This window comes from Prunus avium, chromosome 1, assembly GCF_965620075.1.
Source record: "Prunus avium chromosome 1, drPruAviu1.hap1.1, whole genome shotgun sequence".
Lineage (NCBI taxonomy): Eukaryota > Viridiplantae > Streptophyta > Magnoliopsida > Rosales > Rosaceae > Prunus > Prunus avium.
In genome coordinates this window covers 5,671,711-5,690,655 of record NC_142284.1, presented here as the reverse complement: position 1 = coordinate 5,690,655, position 18,945 = coordinate 5,671,711, and the positions used below count along the sequence as shown (strand labels likewise).

Here is an 18,945-nt window from a genome sequence, read left to right as displayed (position 1 = left end):
ATTGTTCATTCCTAATCCTTTTAATTCCATTTCAAGTTTGTGTGTTGGTTTTAGCAATTTATGACAGCTTAATAAAAATGGAGAGAGATGGCAACCTCAATCGTAAGAATGGGAAGTGTGGAGCAATGGGAGAAGTCGACCTCCAAGTGCATCCATGCTCGACCTAATCGCTTCAAGGGGGAGCATTTCAATCCTTTCTCTTCTTTGAATTCTGTTTATTTCTGTTATTGTTTTTGCCTTTTGGTCCGCGTTGGGTTCTTTGTTTTTCTGTGCTGAATCCAACCATATAAAGAACGTGAAATTTGGACTTGCGGTTGGAAAGTTATGGCCTAAAAACTGAACACAGGTCGAAGCTGAAAAACAGAGAAACGAATCTGTCCAAATGGTGATAAATAGGTGATAGAAAGTGTTGTTTGTGTTTTTCTTTGGTTTCTTGGTTTGTTTCTTTTAGTACAACAATTTATTTCGTTTGTTTGAGTTTGTTTAGAGTACTTAGTTCATTTTCATTTATGGTTTGTTGTTTCATTTTATCTTAATTTGTTTTTGTTTTTTTATCTTAAAAATTTAAAAAAGATTTTTCATATGAGCTGACTTATGGTAACCCCAGTGAGCACTTCTATCAATACAGTGTCTAGGAGTTCTTTAGGCGACACCTTCGGTGTCTAAGAAGTTTGGGTTTTAAGCGGGACCATTGTGACCCCTCCAACCTTCCCGGATCCCCTGGCTGTGTTTTCTGAGGCCCTTAACTGGTCATCCGTGAGTTGCTTGTATATTCGTGTGTTTTTAAATTAAGTTTTTTTTATATTTTCTTTGTTATCTTTTCTATTGAGTATTTGTTTTTGTTTTTGTTTTGTTAAGTTAGTTTATGTATTTTATTTACGTGGTATGGTTAGTTAGTTTATTTCTGAGTGTTAAAACACATTTTTATTTTATTTCAAACTCTGCATTAAAAAAAAAAAAAAAAACAAACAAACAAACAAACAAACAAAAAAACAAAAAAACAAAAAAAAACTTCTTCTTCTTCTTCATCTTCTTTATCTTCATCTTCATCATCATCATGGCTTGCTTCTATTGTCTCGCACTTGTAGAATCTGCAGCAGCTCTACATGGTCCTCATTCTTTCTCTGCAGTGCTTCCACATGCTGATTGGCACAGTAAAGCCGCTTCTGCAAATCTGCCACCATAGCCTTCAAGGAAGCCACTTCCTCGTTCAGCGCTGTGCACTCCCGCATCCTCGCCAGTAATCGCATGCCCAAATTGGTAGCCGAGACCGCATGGAGCACAGATAAAGAGTGGGACTCATCCACTGCCATCTTGTCAGACCTACGTGCCACATGCAGATGATCTGCCGGTGTGAGTATACTGCCAATCATGCCACCCAACAGCACTGCTCTGTTCGGCATTGCCTCAGCAAAGTTCGGTATTGCCTCAGCAAAGTTTGAGGCCGTGCCGTGATGATATGTGGAGTTTGGGAAGACAGGAGTTGGAGGAGCCCTTGTCTGGGCATTCGGTGGTGCAAGTGAGAGCTCAAGGTTGAGATCATCAAGGTGAGTGCATGAGGATGCCATTTGTTTTGCTTCTGAATTTTTTGATGTTTTTCCTTGAGTTTGCAGGAAGAAATGCTGGGTATCATCCGCTTGCAGAGGTGTGGTTTAAATAGACATATGCTGATGAGAGAGAGCCAACACCATTTCGGATTTCCCGGGCATGCTCGACCTAATCGCTTCAAGGGGGAGCACATTAACTTTCACTTTACTTTTCTTTTTTCCGTGTTTTCTGGTGTTTTGTGTTTTTGCCCATTACTTTCATTTTATAGAGCTTTGTGTTTTTGCTTTTCCCTTTCGGCTATCATCTTTATTTTATTTTAGTTTGGGAACTGTGCTTTCTTTTCCGTTTTCTTTTTCCTTCTGCAACTTTACTTTTATTTCCGAAATAAAATAACGAAATTACAAAAACAACAAAATAAAATAAAAACAACAATAATGCAGTAGGAAATCATTTCTTCACAGTGCTCGGTGTCTCGACCATTGGAGCTTTGAGTTTGGCCCTCTGGCTGTCCTCTTCCTGGGCTTCATGCACAGCCTCTTGGGGCTCACCACTTGAGCTCCCAAAGATCGCAATCTTAGCTTGAGCGTAACTACTCTCACGATCTGCTTGCTTGCGTTTACCCGGTCGGTCTAGGTCCTCCAGCTGTTTTCGCATGTCGCGAGAGTACAACTCTACCATTTTTGATAGGTTTTTATTCTCGTCCCGCAATACTTCTAGCTGGTGTCGATTCACCTCCACTATTCTTGCCCTCTCCCTTTTCAAGATTTTTATAGCACTCTGGCACTCTTCAACCATACTTCGCTCCGCCGCCAACTGACCTTTTAGCACCTCTACCTCATGGGACTTCGCAAGTAGGCGATGACCCAAACTTGCCACTGTTACCGTACTCTGCACGCTCAGTGCCAGGGCATCGCTCACGACCTGGTTGTCATCTCTTGTCCCAAACACACGTATATCTTTAGGAGTCACCAGATTTCTGCCCACTCCAATGGCAACATCGTTGTCCAGGAGTATTGAGTCAGTTACTGTCACAGGCCCCCGTGCGGAAGCAAAGTAGGGCATCCATACTGGTGCCGCTGCTTGGCCTCGTGTCTGAGTCGGTGGAGCTAGGTTGAGATCCAACGAAAATGGGTAGTTAGAGGCCATTTGATTTCTCACTCTTTGTTCTTCTTTCTTTTCTGTTTTGTGTGTTTCTGAGTTTGTGTTTTTCACCCGTTCTTTTTACCTTTTTATAGACTTAGTCTGCTAAACCCTAGCCGCTGCGGTTCTGGGTTATGTGCGGCCCTTACGGCTTATCTCTATTTGTCGCCGCACCCGTTTCCCAACCCCCCTTAATTACATTTTCACCTTTCACCACCTTCAAGTGAAAAAGTCATCCCGCTTCACCCAAGAGGCCAATAATTCTGGCTTGGGGGATGTGAAAGCGGCCTCTGCGCGCCGACACGTCCCTCACCTCTTTTGCCCGTGGCCTCACAGGAGCCGAGACATCAGGGACCACATTCTCTCTTTTCAAAAATCCCGTCTTTGCACTCCCAATTCACGTGTCATCTTAAAAATTAAAAATTATAAAAATAATAATAAAAAAACGTGTGGGCTTCGGATTTCATTGTGGGTCGGGTTTTCACCGTTGTTTAGGTTTCAAAGTGAGTTAATTTTCTTTTGGGTTGGGCTTTCAATCGTTTGGGTTTTGGTTTGCGTAAGACTGTTTGTTTAGGGCTTTCTGTTTCGAGTGTTTTACTGTTTCGTTTCTTTTGTTTGTTTGTTTTGTAATTTTTATTTTGTAATTATTTTGTTTTTGTATTTTAACTCTTGTGTGTTTTGTGATTTTTTATTGCTTTAATACCTTCATTTGTTATTTTTGACATTGCTTGTGCCTAAATTTTAAACATTGAGGACAATGTTCATTTCTAGGTTTGGGGGTATTGGAGTTTAACATGTAAATTTGGTTTTTCCTTAATTTAATTTTTTTTTATTTGCTTGTTTTTATTTTTATTTTATTTTGTTTAAGTCTTGCTTTTATTTTATTTTTTTATTTTGAGTCTTGTTTTATTTTGATTTTATTTCACTTTCCGAACACATTTGATGAGATTGTGATAAATGTTTGCATGACTTAAATGAAAATTGAATTTTATTTATTTATTATTATTATTTTTTATTGTAAAAAAAAATTAAAATAAAAAATTAATTAATTTGGCATCGTTCTAGCATGATATGTTCGAAACCTTCTTTGCACTTGCCATTTGTTTCATAATTTTCCAATTAAAGGATTTGCATGACCCAAAGAATTGTATCAAGCATAAATTAGACTTATATAACCATATAATGTGAGCTTTTGAGCCGTGTGCTTCATTTCATGAGTGTTATACACATACTCTTATTTTCTTGTCATCAAAGTTGTTGTTTGATCTCATTATTCATTGATTTGGTTGAACACTTAAAAGTCATTCATTCTTTTGCAATTTGATTTCATGACATTTAAGAAATGATATTAAGGCCCTCTTTGGATCGTTTGTGCCTTTCAAGCTAACCTTATGCATGCTTAAGCATGATTTTCCATTGTTAACCATTTTGAGCCTACATGTAAACCTTTTCTTTCATTTTACCAATTATATTTCCTCACCTTAGCCCGAAAAACAAATATTTACCTTTCTAAGGAACTCATGAGCTCTAATTCGGATGTGTTTTTCATGCTAAGTTTGGGAATGGATATTACATAAAGAAAAAAAAAAAAAAAAAAAAAAAAAGAAGAAGAGAAATTCACACAATTGGTGAAAGAAAAGAAAAAAAAAAAAGTTGTGATTAAGTGGTGGTTGATTAAAAATTCATTTTTGGGCCTTCAAAATAAATTGGTGTTTGGAAAGGAGTTTTGATCATGTAAAAGAAAAAATCTAATCGTGATGATTCGAAGTCTTGTAAACTATTATTTTATGCTCTTACATTTTGAGATTCCTTGGACTTTGTATTATCCATACCTTTCATTTCTTACTCACCTTACACCCTTGGCCCCATTACAACCTATAATAAAGACCTAAATTGATCTTAAATGTCATATGGTTGAATTGCATGCATTTTCTTACTTTTAAGTGTTTGGCATCCTTCTTGAGATCATATTAATGCAAGTTCTTCATCTTCGTATTTTTGAGTTAAGTCCCTTATGATTTAACTCTAATCTCATGTTTATAACTGAGTGATGCATTGTAGCCCTCTTCTGAGTGATTCATTTGTGAGAGGACAACTTTGGTGAGATTTGAAGTTGAACTTGTGCTTTGTATGATTTTTGAAATTGTGTGAAAACTAAGATTGGGGAATTTGTTGCATTTGGCTATCACACTACTACACTTTGAGCATGTTGTGTTTTGAACTTTGCCGCCTTGTAAATAATATCTAAAATTGAGCTTTTATTGTTAAAACTTTTGAGTTATGTGCATGAGTCATCTCTCTTCAGAAAATGTTCGGAAAGATTGTTTTGAGTTTACTTTTTACATTATTTATTTATTTATTTATTTATTTTGGTTTTGTAATTATTTTTATTTTGGATTTTGTGTTTATTTTATTTTGCTTAAGGACTAACAAATCTAATAAGTTTTCTAACCACCTTGTTTTGTAGAGTTAGTAAAACGTTTGTGGGTATCGTTTCTGTTAAACCCTCAGGAGACACAACTCCTCCTACTAGGGATGCCTAGAGGTTTAAAGGCTTGTTGCATACGCTCAATGCAATCGAGTTACCTACGAAAGTGGTCTAGTTAACTTCTTGTTTTGTTTTTAACTTTGTTTTGTGTTGTTTTGCTCGAGGACTAGCAAAATCTAGGTTTGGGGGTATTTGATCGGTTCATAATTGTATATCATTTTGTACCCTTCTAGCTTATGATTTGGTTATGTTATTGAGTTAAACTTGTGCTTTTAATTCATTTTCTATTTTGATAAGTCCATAATTTCATACACTTGCATGCCTTCTTTACTTAGTGATTTTGCTTAGTTTCTCTTTATTTTGAGTCACTTACCTATGTTTGTGTGTTTTGTAGGTTAAGATAGCAAGAGATAAAATTTGATGCAATCCATGCATGTCAAGGGCTGATTGGCATATGAGGAATATGAGCTTAAAGACAAACACATTTTGGCTACAACCCCTTTCCAGCCCAATTTCGTAGGTCAACTTCTTGGCCTTGGATCAGCATGCTATGGGGCTCGAATGAGGTGAAGATCTTCATAAAACTTGTTCCAATGGGTGTCTACTACAACATATCCAAATTTCAGCCCAATTGGACATTTGTGGAGTGCTCAGCCCGTCCAACACTGAACCATGCTGAGGAGGATTTGCAGCTGCCAGCTTTGAGCCTTGTCTCCTCCTTTAAGCCATGTGCCTCACCCATGCTGCAACTGACTTTGGATCCAACATAATGAGTGAAGTGGGGAGGCATTCCAGCTATGAAATTCTAAAGGATCAAGTTGGTACATGCTGGAGTTATTATAGAGAAAGCATGTGCATGCATGTAAAGCAAAGAAATGAAATGAAGTCAATTCCAGTCTCTGTTCGGCTGCCAACTTGCAAGGCCCAAAACGCACACTTCTACTCCTCCGATGGGAATACTTTCTTCATAGAAGTTGTTCCAATGGGTGTCTAGTATAACATATCCAAATTTGAGCACCATTGGATACATTTTGAAACCTCTGGCCTTCCTACACCAAGACTGGTTCAGAAAACTCGTTTTTCAGCAACCAAAAGGCAACCACATGGGTTGGCAACCAAAAGGCAACCACATGGGTTGGCAGCAAAGGCAGCCACAACTGATCACCTTTGAACCCATGTGAAGATGCTTGAGGTGCAGCAAAAGATGAAGGATGGTGTGGGAATCCATCATGATGTTCCTCCCTCTTAGCCCTATAAATAGAGAAGCCTTCAAGCTTCAAATCACACCCCAAGGGGGGGAGCTCTCAAACACTTCTCTAGAGCTCCCTTCCCTTCTCTCCCTCAAATTCTCTTAGTTTACTTTCTAGTTTTCAATTGTTGTAATGAAATATTTGTGCTGAAATTCTCCTTAAGTTTTTCAAGTTCTACTTTACTTTTATTTGTAATGTACATTCTTTCTTAAGTATTCAAGTTTAATTAGTTTCCAAGTTTCAATTATGATTTTTGTTCTTATTCATTATGCTTATAAGTTAATATGCTAGTTTGAATGATTGATCACCATTTAGGCTTGCATGTTAGCTATCTTGGTTTGAATTAAGAGTAGACACCATGCTTTAATTCGAATTGAACTATGAATAGGAAGAGTATGTATGGACATTCGACAACAGGGATTAGATACATGCTTGGTTGTTTAAATTGTTCTTCTATGCTTAATGGGTTCCTAATGCTTAGTTTTAGGTTAGACAACAAATGATCAAATTAGGGAATTAGGAACACAAGGTTATGACCAAACACCATGGCTTAATCATACTTTAGCTAGAATCAATCCGTTAATCTAATTGAACTTGGGAACTTATTTGCTTGAGTTATTTCATTCTTTCTTGTTTTATTTATTTTCTTTTTTTCATTTCTATTTTGTGTAGGGGAAACAAATTGGATCATTCAATCACCAATCCTCGTGGGATCGACCTCGCACTTACATATGCTATACTACCAAACGGCTCGTGCACTTGCGAGTATCACAAGTTGAGGATGCAGCTGAATCTATTTTGATGCAGCTGAATCGAAGCAACACCTTAGCCTTGCCTTAGCCTACATGGGTGGATGTGCTCTAATTGTGAAACCCAATTGCCTAAAATAATTAGGGAAGATATAGTTTGGTATATCGAATATCAATATGCAATATTTGATATATTATTTATATTTTGTCGATTCTCAGTTGAGATACACATGTACCCGATACTGTAAATTGGTTCACGTATTTCAATATTTGAATAAGAAGAAAAAGAAACAAATGAATTTCAAATAATTCAGTACAAGTAGTAAATTCAAATATGTTGTATCTAGTTATTAAACACGTATTTCATGGGTTTTTTTTGACAAATCTAATCTTCTTGTCAAATACATATCACATCTTTCAAATCACTTTTCAAAGCAATAATTGTCTATCATTTTCATAAAGTCTGTTGGCCATGTGACAAGCAGGCAGGGACGAACCGAACAGAGGACTGGGTGAGCTACCCGGCCAAATCTGTGGTGAAAACAAAAATTATTAGGCCCTTGCCAGCAAATCTTCTCTCTAGTCTCTAATTAGCTGCCATTTAATTACTTTAGAATCCAATAATTATATATAAAACCATTTCCAAGTCTTCGAAATCAAAGAATAATTCATGCTTGACGGTGCATGACTTCTTGGAATTGTTCTAGTTGTGGTAGAGATCAGTCATGCAAGATTTAGAGCTCATGAGGAAACAAAGAAAATAGGAATTGCACTTGAATCCCTTGTTTTTGAAAACGGCGTGCTCTTTGTATTCGTTGAAAATACGGAAAACATATTTTGAGCGTTTACATTTTTATTTTTTCTTAAAAACAGTATATCGTATTTTTAATAAAGGGTTTTTAACTTTAGAGGTCCTTGACCTTTACCTCGAGTTTCAATTGAGCTCTAGAACTTTTTCTTGAGGCAATTACATCTTTTAACTTGAATATCCGGCTTCCACAATAATCTTAAACCTTCAGCTTGACCAATTGGGTCAACATGAAATCCTTTCGGAAAACCAAGTTGTTGCCTTAAGTGATTCATTCTATGAATGTTTTATTTAGTCTCCATCAAGAACACCATAGAGGGATTTTGAGAGTGAATCAACTCTCTCAAAGATTGGACTATCATAGCAGTCTCCATACTCTGACAATTCTACGAAAGTCTTTTAAAACTTTGCTAAAAGTCTTTAACATGTCCATAATTGGACTACTTTTCAAAATTGTCCTAATTTTCATTTTAGTATTTTGATTTACAATCTTATTATTTTAACCTACAAATCGGAGAAGAGAATTGGAACTCACAAGAACATTAATATGTCTTGCATTTGACCCAAAAAAAAAAAGTGTTGCATGTTTTGTACACGTGATATACCAATGGTTCTAATATTTACATAGGATGGTTGCACGTCAACATTAATTTAGTACATGTTGTCTAGTTGTATGAGAGGAGAGGAGCACTTTCGGCCAAGGATAATAAAGGGCATTAGTGCAAGAAATATTAAGACCCTTTTTATTTGTTTATATATATATATATATATATAGGCTTGTGATTTCTCCTTGACTTAGGATGCCCAACCTTTATAAATACAAGGCTTCTCTTTCTAATGGATCATCAAGATGATTGTAACATGGTTCAATCACAAAGAGATGGGTGTTACTTCTATGAAGATATGGGGATGTTTTTGTATGATTTATTGGTGATTGGGTGTGAGAATGAGTTGTGATTTGGAATGGATCATAGCTAGACACTAGAGCTGACTGAAAATTGGGGCGAGGATGACTGATGGTAGAACCAAGAGGTGAGAATCGATTGATGACTTGGAGAGGTGGGTGACCCGGGTAAGGGATGATTTGGGAAGGTGTATTTTTTATTGTAGTTAATGAGGGAAGCTTTCTAGTTGTTGACTGAGTTTCTTCTTTGACACATTTTTTTATCCGCCATTTTTCTGTCCCTGTAGAAATTCCTTGGTAAGAAAATCAGGAATACTATTTTCACTGCCTTTCAAATATTCAATATCAAAATCAAATATACTTAGTATAGCCTGCCATCTTGCAAAAATCTGTTTTGATGCAATGTTTTGAACATCCTCTTCTAAAACATGCTTTGCACTTTTACAGTAGACTCTTATTAAGAATTTTTTATTAAGTAAATCATCTTGAAATTTTGAAATGCATAGTACAATAGATAAAATTTCCTTTTTTATAATAGTACTATAGTTTTTTTGTGACTGAGTCCAAACTTTGGAATGAAACCGAACAATTTATTCTGATTGACTAGGAGAGATTTTTTTGTCTAAGAATACCTCCGTAACCAACTTCAGAGGCATCAGTTTCAACTATTTTGAACGAGTCATCTATAGGAATGCCAAGACAAGGTAATGTGTTGACATATAGCTTGATTTTTTTGACTATCTCTGTGTGACTAGAAGTCCAAGGAGGAGGATAGCTTTGAAGTCTATCAAACAAGGGTTTGCACTGCTATCTTAGATTTTGATAGAAATTAGCAACATAATTGAGGGATCCTAAGAATCTGTGGAGTTGGTTTTTGTCAAGAATTTCGTTTGGAAATTTGTCAGCAAATTGTATAACTTGATCTATTGGGCTAATTTGTGACTGATGGATGTTAAATCCAAGAAATCTAACATTTGTTTGGAACAGTTTGATCTTAGTGGCAGAAACTACTAGGCCATTACTCTTAACTATTTGAAGAAATTTATTTAAATGTTTCCAATGTTGTTCAATTGACTGGGAGAAAATGAGGACATCATCAATATATACTATAGAAAATTCGCTAAATTGGTTAAAGATTTCATTCATTATATTCTGAAATTTGCTAGGTGCATTTTTTAAAGCCAAATGGCATGACATTCCATTCGTAATGTCCAAAGGGGGTAACGAAAGCAGTTTTGTATCTATCACTTTCTTGGATTTATATATGCCAAAATCCACTTTTCATGTCAAATTTTGAAAAAATGACTGAGTTGCTTAATCTTTTGATTAGATCTCTTTTATTAGGGATTGGGTATATCTCGAGATAGTTTGAGTTCTTTGGGTTGCTTCAGCCGGAAGTTTAGCCTTTTTCAGCTCCTTGACCATCTTGTCCAAGGGCGGATGTATAGCTAGGCTGGAGTGGGCTCCAGCCTAGGGGAAGATTTTTAAATATTAAATATAGTTAAGTTTATTCCTACTCCAATAAATATAATAAACTAATAATAGCCCAATTTAAGTAAAGTAAATAATAGCTTTATTTAAAATAAGCCCACTCCTAATGCATATAGGAAATAATAAACATCAATCCAAACATATATAAATTTGATTAGCAGCAGAACTCACGCTAAGGTTCTACCAACTTGACCTATTCTAATCATATTGATATTGGGCTACAACCACAGAGAGCAAACATAAAAAAAATTCTTCTAGCCACCCAAAATGCCATATTTGAACCTTGAGAGCCTAGAGGAAATAGTTCTCCTCCTCTAAAAAACTATACCAACCTATCTTCAGTGGGTTCTTCAATCTCGGTAAGTTTTTCTTTTTTTTATTTATATATATTCAATTTCCAATTTTAATTGTTGTTGTTAAGTTTTTATGATTTAGGGTTTGGATGAAATTTTTTTGGAGATTGTTGATATATGTTTTATTTTTGCAACTTGAATTTATTTATATATATTCAATTTCCAATTTTAATTGTTGTTGTTAAGTTTTTTGGACAATGTGTTTGATTTGATATTTATTTATATATTGTACTTTTTTGTGTTATATTTGCTTGTAATGTGACTTTGTTTGATTTATAAAATTTTATTTACATTTTTGTTTCAATAGAAAAAAGGCTTATAATATATCTCCTCTCAAAAAAGAAAAAAAAAATTTAGCCTACCCCTATAAAAATTCCTGGGTCCGCCATTGATCTTGTCCATTCTGACATTTCCCTAGCGACGTGGCCTTTGTCACGATTCCAAGCAAGGAGTTCAGGTTCCGTATTCTATCTTTGATCAAAACCTTAGGGCGGTTCGGCTACCCAAGAGAGTCCTACCTTAGGCCCAGGTGATCCATTCTAACACACTATTGAGAGGTTTGTAATTTATGACTAGCCTGGGCCGTCCTCGTTCTAATTCAGCGCTATTTTGAACATAGAAGGCTGGACAAGACCAATGAGATTTGCTTTTTCGAATGATTTTCTTATTTAGTAGTTATGTAATTTCTTTTTTACAAAATTCCATAATCTCTTGACTCATTTGAATGAGTCGGGCCTTGGTAGGAATATTTTTGTCATTAAATTCTTTAATATAAGGAAGGTTGACTACATGTTGTTTTCGGTGCCATAAGGCATTCGGAAGATCTGAGCAGACGTCTTGTTTAATTTTTTTCTTCAAAATTCTTTATTTTTTGTTGTAACTTTGTATCTTTGAGTTGTTGTTCAATTCTTTTGAACTTGACTTCTTCTTCAAGGAAGTTAACATGTTTTTCTTTATTGTGGATCAAATTAATTGTCTTTGAGACTACGTCATTTTGAAAGACTTTTAGGACTCACAATTCGGGTTTCGTTAGAAATTCAAAGATTAACTTTTCTCCCATATGACTAGAGGTGATACCATCATACTCTACTACAAAGGGGTAGAGTAGGGCGATAAATGGCAGTCCTATGATGACTTTGTCTGTTATATCTTTCACTAGAACAAATGATGTTTTGAAGCAAACCTTATTTTGACACATATGAGCTTTAGGGATTTCATACCTTAGTTGAAGTGGTTTGCCAGAAGCAGTTCCTAAGGATTCTTTTGACTTTTTATAATATTTGGTAGGAATTAATCCTTCTTGTATGCAATTTAGGTCTACACCTGAATCAAATAGGGCTATTGTGTTGAATTTAAAGTTGTTGATAGAGATGCTGACTTTCGAATACCATATTCGAAACTTTAATTGTTTAATTAGGTTAACAGTTTTTTGCTTACTTAATCCTTCTTCATCTTCTTCATCAGACGGATATGAAGGTTTCGAATTAGAGGATTGTTCTAGTCTTTCCATCAGGCTAATTAAATCTTGTTTTATCTCATAGTTTTCATTTTGTAGTTCATGACTTATTTGTTTTAAAGTTATAATCTCTTTTTTGACATTCTTTACTTCAAGCTGTAGATCTTGTAAGGTGATTTCTTTCTTGTTTGTATTGAATCTCTCTAAGGTTTGGGCATCCTTGAGACTCGTGGGGCAATGTCATACGCAAGTAGACTTTTCCAAAGGCAACTGAGTTGTCCGAAGACACTTTTATTTCCCGAAGGCAACTAGGATTTCCAAAGACATTAATATTTCTGAAGACATCCAAAATGTTCGAAGACATCAATATCTCTGAAGGCAACCATCTCTTTTTCCGAAGACAACAAATATTTCATTTCCATAACCTATCATTTCTCACACTTTTCAACATATATGAAAATAAACATGTAACCAAACATTTAAAATCAACTCAACCCAAATCTGCACAATAAAACATAAATATATCTTGCTTGGAAAGTAAAAGCGTTAGAATAATAATTCATAAATATGTAATAAAACTCTCATAGCATACTACCAACTTTAAAACAAACATCCAATCACAAATACCTCATAACCAATTAGTCTCGATCGGGCTGGTGAGGCCCACCATCTAGGTCAATTAGGCCAGCGTGGCCCACGACCTCTGATTTCTGATCTGAAAGTTCCTATAGGTTCCGCAAAGTCTACTAAACAAGACTCGACGGTTTGGTCTCGATCAAGCGGTCGGATCTAGGTCAATTGCACGATCGGACGACGATTGGTTCCCCTAACCCTAGAATTATTGACTCAGAGTATCCGAGACTCCAATTCTCAATTCGTAAGTTCCTACAGTATCTTAGAGGTATAGGGAACAACATAATTGAAATTGGAATCGATCTAACGTTCCGAACCTATCGAACCTAGATATCACACGATAGGTGCAATATCCGTTCGATAGTCAAATGGTAACCAACTTCAAGTCCGAGCATAACGTCGTGCTCAAGACGACATGGGGAACATTTTAGGATGACATGGGCTGCCACATAAGGGCCCACGTGCCACCACCAGCTGCAAGCAGGGGTGGGTGTCTTGAGAAAATTCTGACAACATAAAATTCTCAAAACTCCCTACAATACCTATACCAACACGTTCAGACTAATAAGAGGAACAAGTTTTGGTTTCGGCCTCAGCCAAAAAAGGGTCGGAGATGGATGAAAAACAGCCAAAACCGTTGGCCTTATAGGGGTATGTTGGTTGACTTCTAAAACTCTAAAATCGATCCAAACCACCTACATAAATAGCTAGAGCATGGAAAATGGACGAAGAACCATACCTAGATCGACGACAACGGTCACCAGAGTCGATGGAAATGGCGACGGAAAACCTCGAACCCTCTCGACCTTTTCAAGCTCGCGTTGTCGCATCAAAGGGCTAGGAGGGCTGCGCTCTGGCCCAGACACGCTGGCCGGTCGGTGGTCATCATTTTTCGATCAGTCTCGTCATCGGAGGTGGCCGGACGGTGACGTTGTGCCACGTTGAAGTTGAAAAGGCGCTGGAGAGAGAGAGAGAGAGAGAGAGAGAGAGAGAGAGTGATGTGCGTGCGGGCCAACTTGTCCTACTTTAAAAATATATATATGATTTTGAAATATTTATGGTTGTGCCATTGCACTTTTGTTGACCAAAACGTCTTCGTTTCAACTTCGATTTAGGCCCACCACGTGTCTACGAACTTGTGAGCTCGAGCACTATGCAAAGGAACCAAGAAAATTTTCAAAACTAGCGCTGAACAAAAAGTCAACTCTAAATCAACAAGGAATCCTAAGGTTAAAGTCGTCTTTTCACTTTAGAATTTTGAAAATTAAATTAAATATCAGGATGAGATGTTACTAAGGTACCATGGGGGGAAGGCGAGAGATCATTGATGTGCAAGTTAATGTTCTTTTCCACTTAGCTAGATCCATTAACTGCAAGAGATTTAAAATTGAAAATATGGCTTTGCGTTTTAATACCTCATATCTATTGTAATTGCAAAAACAAAAGTTCACAATTTTATTATTTTAGTATGAAGAATTATAAAAAAAATTTGTTTTGTTTTGTTTTGTTTTGTTTTGTTTTTATTAAATTAGTTTTCTCCTCCCTTTTGTCCGTTACCTTTTTCTTCCCATTATTTCTTCATTTGATAACTGTACCGTTATTCTTTTGCAACTGAATCTATATATATAAAGCAAAGGGCAGAGAATGGTGAAACATTCAAAATACTAGAAAATGCCCTTGGTTAATGCAAATATTAAGAATTGAAATTATTAATTAAATGAGGATAATATGGTAAATCCACATTTTTTCATATTAAAAAAATTAAAATTAAAAGAAAAATCAAATAATGGATCCTATTTTTATGGAACACAACTATCCATTATCTTTTTTAATTCTAAAATAAATTTTAAATTTTTTTTAAAAAAAGCCTCTTGCAAGCGCGGAAGTGCGTGCGGAGAGTCTAGTTTTGTATGAAATAAATAAAAAGACTACTACTTTTCTTTCCCTGTTTAACTTATTCTTTTATTTATACAATTTTACCCTCAATATATAGGTATTTTCTGCTAACATAATAATTTTGTTAGGAAAGCTTAACATTTTACAACAATATTTGTTTGAAGAAATTAACAATTTTATTACTCTGTCAACATTTTTTTTTTGGTTAGAAGACGAGGCTATTTTATGTAGTTCATAACTTTAATATTTTATAGAGACCCCTGGAGAAATCAAAAGACCCTAACTTTTACAAAACAGTAGACCGCGGGAAGACAAAAATAAGTCAATAAGCGGTCCGTCTGAACCGGACCGCAACCCCACTGTCTGAAGAATCTGGACCTTCAGCTGAGGCCTTCAATGGAATCGTCCAAAGCAGCAAACTGGAAGCACTCGTTTCTCTATCTGGGTTTTCTCTACTCACTTCTCTGCTTCCTCCACAACCAAATCTCTCACAATTTACTCATAGGCCATCGGCCTGTGAGAGTTAAGAAGACCAGCCCAGATCTTCCCCTTCGCTTCCGCTCTGATGGCACCTTCAAAATCCTGCAGGTACTTCACCTGATGCTTTGATTATGTATGTGATGCTTGAAATTATTGTGTAATTAAGATGTTAAGCAGTTTTTGTCTGTGATTAAGGTGGCTGATATGCATTATGGAAATGGAGCCTTGACTCGCTGCAGAGACGTTTTGGACTCTGAGTTTGAGCACTGCTCTGATCTCAATACGTCTCGCTTCTTGAAGAGGATGATCGAAGCTGAAAAGCCTGATTTCATTGCTTTTACAGGTGCAGTTTTCTTTTTTCTTTTTCATTTCCCGTTTTCCCTGGAAATTTACAGATTGGTTTGGTTTTCTTGTTTTTAGTTTTCAAGTGTTGTTATTTGTTAAGATATTTTCTAGTTTGTTTTTACTCTTTTATTTACTTGGTGGTGGATGTTAATCTTTTGGGGGGCTAGCTATTTTTGCACATTAGGTAATCTAAAAATAAATTCTCATGCTTTGAGCTGTTTAAAAATGAAAAGATTTAAAATTTTACCTGTAAGAATGCTTGTACTCAGTCAGGCTTATTGAAATTAAGAAGTTTATGTATATTAGAACTCAAAGTTTTAAAATCATATATAAGTCAGTGTTACTGGAACACATTCCACATTGTTCTCATCCTATGTGCCATATCCTTTTCATGGAGTTTTCATGTCGAGAAGTTAAACGTGTGAAATTTGCAGGAAATAATAGAAATTAGTTTGAAAATTGAGAAACTAAACCACCTTGACTGGTTACCAAACTTCATTAAACATCTAGACCCAAGATAATATTCATATCAAGGTGCAGAAGCATGATGCTTTAAGCTAAAACTTCTTCAAGTTCTGTATCCTATCTTATTAGGTGCATGCAGCTGTAGCCTCTAATCTTCAGCTATTAGACTCTTTCCTTCTAATTAACCAGGGCCGAAGTTCTTCATACGGCATTTAAGAGGTGGGGAAAAGTTAAAAATGGGCTTAGTTCATTAGTTTGTGCATCCTCTGTATCTGGATGGTTCCAACTTCCAGTAAATTCTAAGTTATGTGAGTGTTTCTGAGTGAATGTAGGCATCAATTATCTGAATATAGGTTACTTTACATGTAGTGTCATGGCCCAACTGTATCTGACATAGTTAAAGTAAAACTAACTAAGTTAGTACTGATCCCTCTCTCTCTCTCTCTCTCTCTCCCCTCCCCCCTCCCCCAAGTATTGATTTTGACTCTGTTTGTGAACAGGAGATAATATATTTGGGTCAAGCTCTGTTGATGCTGCTGAATCCTTGCTTAGAGCATTTGGTCCTGCCATTGAATCAGGACTTCCATGGGCAGCAATTTTAGGCAACCACGACCAAGAATCTACGATGAATCGTGAAGAACTGATGTCTTTTATCTCCCTTATGGATTATTCAGTTTCTCAAATTAATCCATCAGCTGAAGATCTCTCAAATCTTGCCAGAGGAAGCAGGAAAAAAATTGATGGCTTTGGAAATTATGATCTGAGAGTATATGGTGCCCCAGGTTCCCATTTGGCAAACAGCAGCATCCTCAATCTTTTCTTTCTTGACAGTGGAGACAGGGAGACGGTTCAAGGAGTTCGAACTTATGGTTGGATTAAGGAATCTCAACTCGATTGGCTTCATGGCATTTCTCAGGGATATCAGGTATGCATTCGACATATTCAATCAACAAGGATACTATGACTGCATATTGTTGCATTTTATCTGATTGATTTCAGATTGTTCTGATTATTAAGAAACAAATTCAGAAACTTTTTACACTTGCTTTTTGAAGTGGCCTTTCCATTAAAATTCACGTATACTTTTCCCTAATTTAGTGGAAATGAGTTTTATATGTTGTAAAATCATTTTAACCCCACACTTGTAAAATTACAATTCTGCATCAAGTTGTTCGTGCTATATGTGCACCATTGCTCAGCATGTTCTTCCAATTCCCGCAAGGGAGGTTTCATTAGATTTAGATTTCATTAAGATGTTGCAGGTAACACACTAACAGTGCCATAATTGAGATCAAGATCACTCAGAAAACGCTTTTCTGCAGGATAAACCACTGGCGCTTGCATTCTTCCATATCCCAATTCCAGAGGTCCGGCAGCTGTGGTACAAAAAGATTGTTGGTCAGTTTCAGGAGGCTGTGGCATGTTCATCGGTGAACTCAGGAGTTTTACAGACCCTTGTATCCATGCGAGATGTGAAAGCTGTGTTCATGGGACATGATCATAACAATGACTTTTGTGGGGATCTGGAGAATATTTGGTTTTGTTACGGTGGGGGCTTTGGATACCATGGTTATGGAAAGGCAGGGTGGCAAAGGAGAGCAAGGGTCATATTGGCAGTACTCGGGAAGGGGGAGAAAGGGTGGACGGGAGTTGAGAGGATTAAGACATGGAAGCGTCTCGACGATGATAAACTGAGCAAGATTGATGAGCAATTGTTGTGGGAAAATTAGCCATCAGTATAATTTGGGTGTAGGTATATAGAAATTTTGGAATAGGCACTGCACTATGTTGTATATCCTCTTTCAGTTTTTTTGCTGTAAAAGTAATTGTATTTGTGTTGTATGATTATTTTTGATCCTGTAATGTAAGATTCGGGCTAAAAAGATGGGATGATCAGCAGTGGTTGTGTTGCTCAATAATCCCATATTTGAAAGAAAAAAAAGAAAGAAATTGCTCTCTCTCTCTCTCTCTATATATATATATATATAGATTGTTGATCGTTTAGTCATTTAAATGTATCAACTAAATAATGTACGGTTTATCATGAAGGACATCATTGTAGGGTCCACTTCGATTTGTATTTCACTAATCCAAACCGTCTATTTTATAAATATTCATACAAAGATCATTTTTGCCAAAAATACTTGAATTGATATCATTTGACCACTCACTTGAATTAGATATTACAAAGATCATCTTTTAATTGACCTCCTATCCTTTTATTAAAAAAAAATAAAGGATATGAACTCTTTATTTTTGACCAATTTCCCCCCTAATGTTTAAATCCTCAACATTTCATCAAATCTTCCTTTAAATATGAGAGCAAATTGGTCATTTTGTATGTTAAAAATAAATAAATACTGAAAAATAAAATTTAGAACTTTAAAACTTTAAATTTTTGAATTTTTTTCCCTCTCTCTCTCTGTGCAGAGTGGGTTGTGTGTGGTGGTCATGGGGAATAGGAGAGATAAATCGTGGGGGGAGTGGGGGTTGGGTTCTGGGTTAGACGGATGGGTCTGGGTGGCTTGCGATGGGGAAAGGGGGCGAGAAGGGGCACATGTCGGGGAGGAGGGGAATGGGTATAAGTGGGTTGTAGTGGGAAAAAGGGGCAGAGCGGAGAAGAAATCGGGGGAAGGGGGTGGGGGCGTGAGAGGAGGGGGGAGGTGTCTGTTGGTGGTGGTCCTGGGGAATGGTGAAGAGAATAAACGGGGGGATGGGTTTGGGTCAAGGGGTCCCAAGTTTGTTTTTTTGTTTTTTTGGTTCTCTTTTTCTTCGATTGTTTCTTAAAAAATAATTTTTTTAATGATTTAATTGAAAATTAGATGAAATATTGAAGATTTAGACCGTAGAGGGGAAATTGGCAAAAAAGAAAGAGTTCATATTCTTAATTTTTCAAAAAATAAAAAGCATAGGGGGTCAATTGAAAATTAGGCACAAGT

General features: G+C 36.3%; 1 protein-coding gene and 1 long non-coding RNA gene across 2 annotated transcripts; both read left to right on the top strand.

The window, feature by feature from the left end:
- Window positions 1-6,530: 6,530 nt before the first annotated feature.
- On the top strand, window positions 6,531-7,484 carry LOC148297189 (uncharacterized). The gene is made up of 2 exons (XR_015836239.1): window positions 6,531-6,617; window positions 7,099-7,484. It is a non-coding gene; the product is annotated as an uncharacterized LOC148297189 (long non-coding RNA).
- A 7,491-nt stretch (window positions 7,485-14,975) lies between these two features.
- PAP28 (purple acid phosphatase 28) lies at window positions 14,976-17,964 on the top strand. Its single transcript, XM_021960331.2, has 4 exons — window positions 14,976-15,304; window positions 15,392-15,539; window positions 16,507-16,931; window positions 17,329-17,964. Exons 1-4 carry the CDS (start codon window positions 15,113-15,115, stop codon window positions 17,734-17,736), a joined length of 1,173 nt encoding a protein of 390 aa, XP_021816023.1. The 5' UTR covers window positions 14,976-15,112; the 3' UTR covers window positions 17,737-17,964.
- Window positions 17,965-18,945: the final 981 nt, after the last annotated feature.

What these genes read in the sequence shown, in the direction of transcription:
- PAP28 (XM_021960331.2), top strand. Translation starts at nt 15,113, where the DNA reads ATGGAATCGTCCAAAGCAGCAAACTGGAAGCACTCGTTTCTCTATCTG. An exon ending in TGATTTCATTGCTTTTACAG is followed by an intron (nt 15,540 to 16,506) that starts GTGCAGTTTTCT and finishes GTTTGTGAACAG; the next exon opens with GAGATAATATATTTGGGTCA. An exon ending in GCATTTCTCAGGGATATCAG is followed by an intron (nt 16,932 to 17,328) that starts GTATGCATTCGA and finishes GCTTTTCTGCAG; the next exon opens with GATAAACCACTGGCGCTTGC.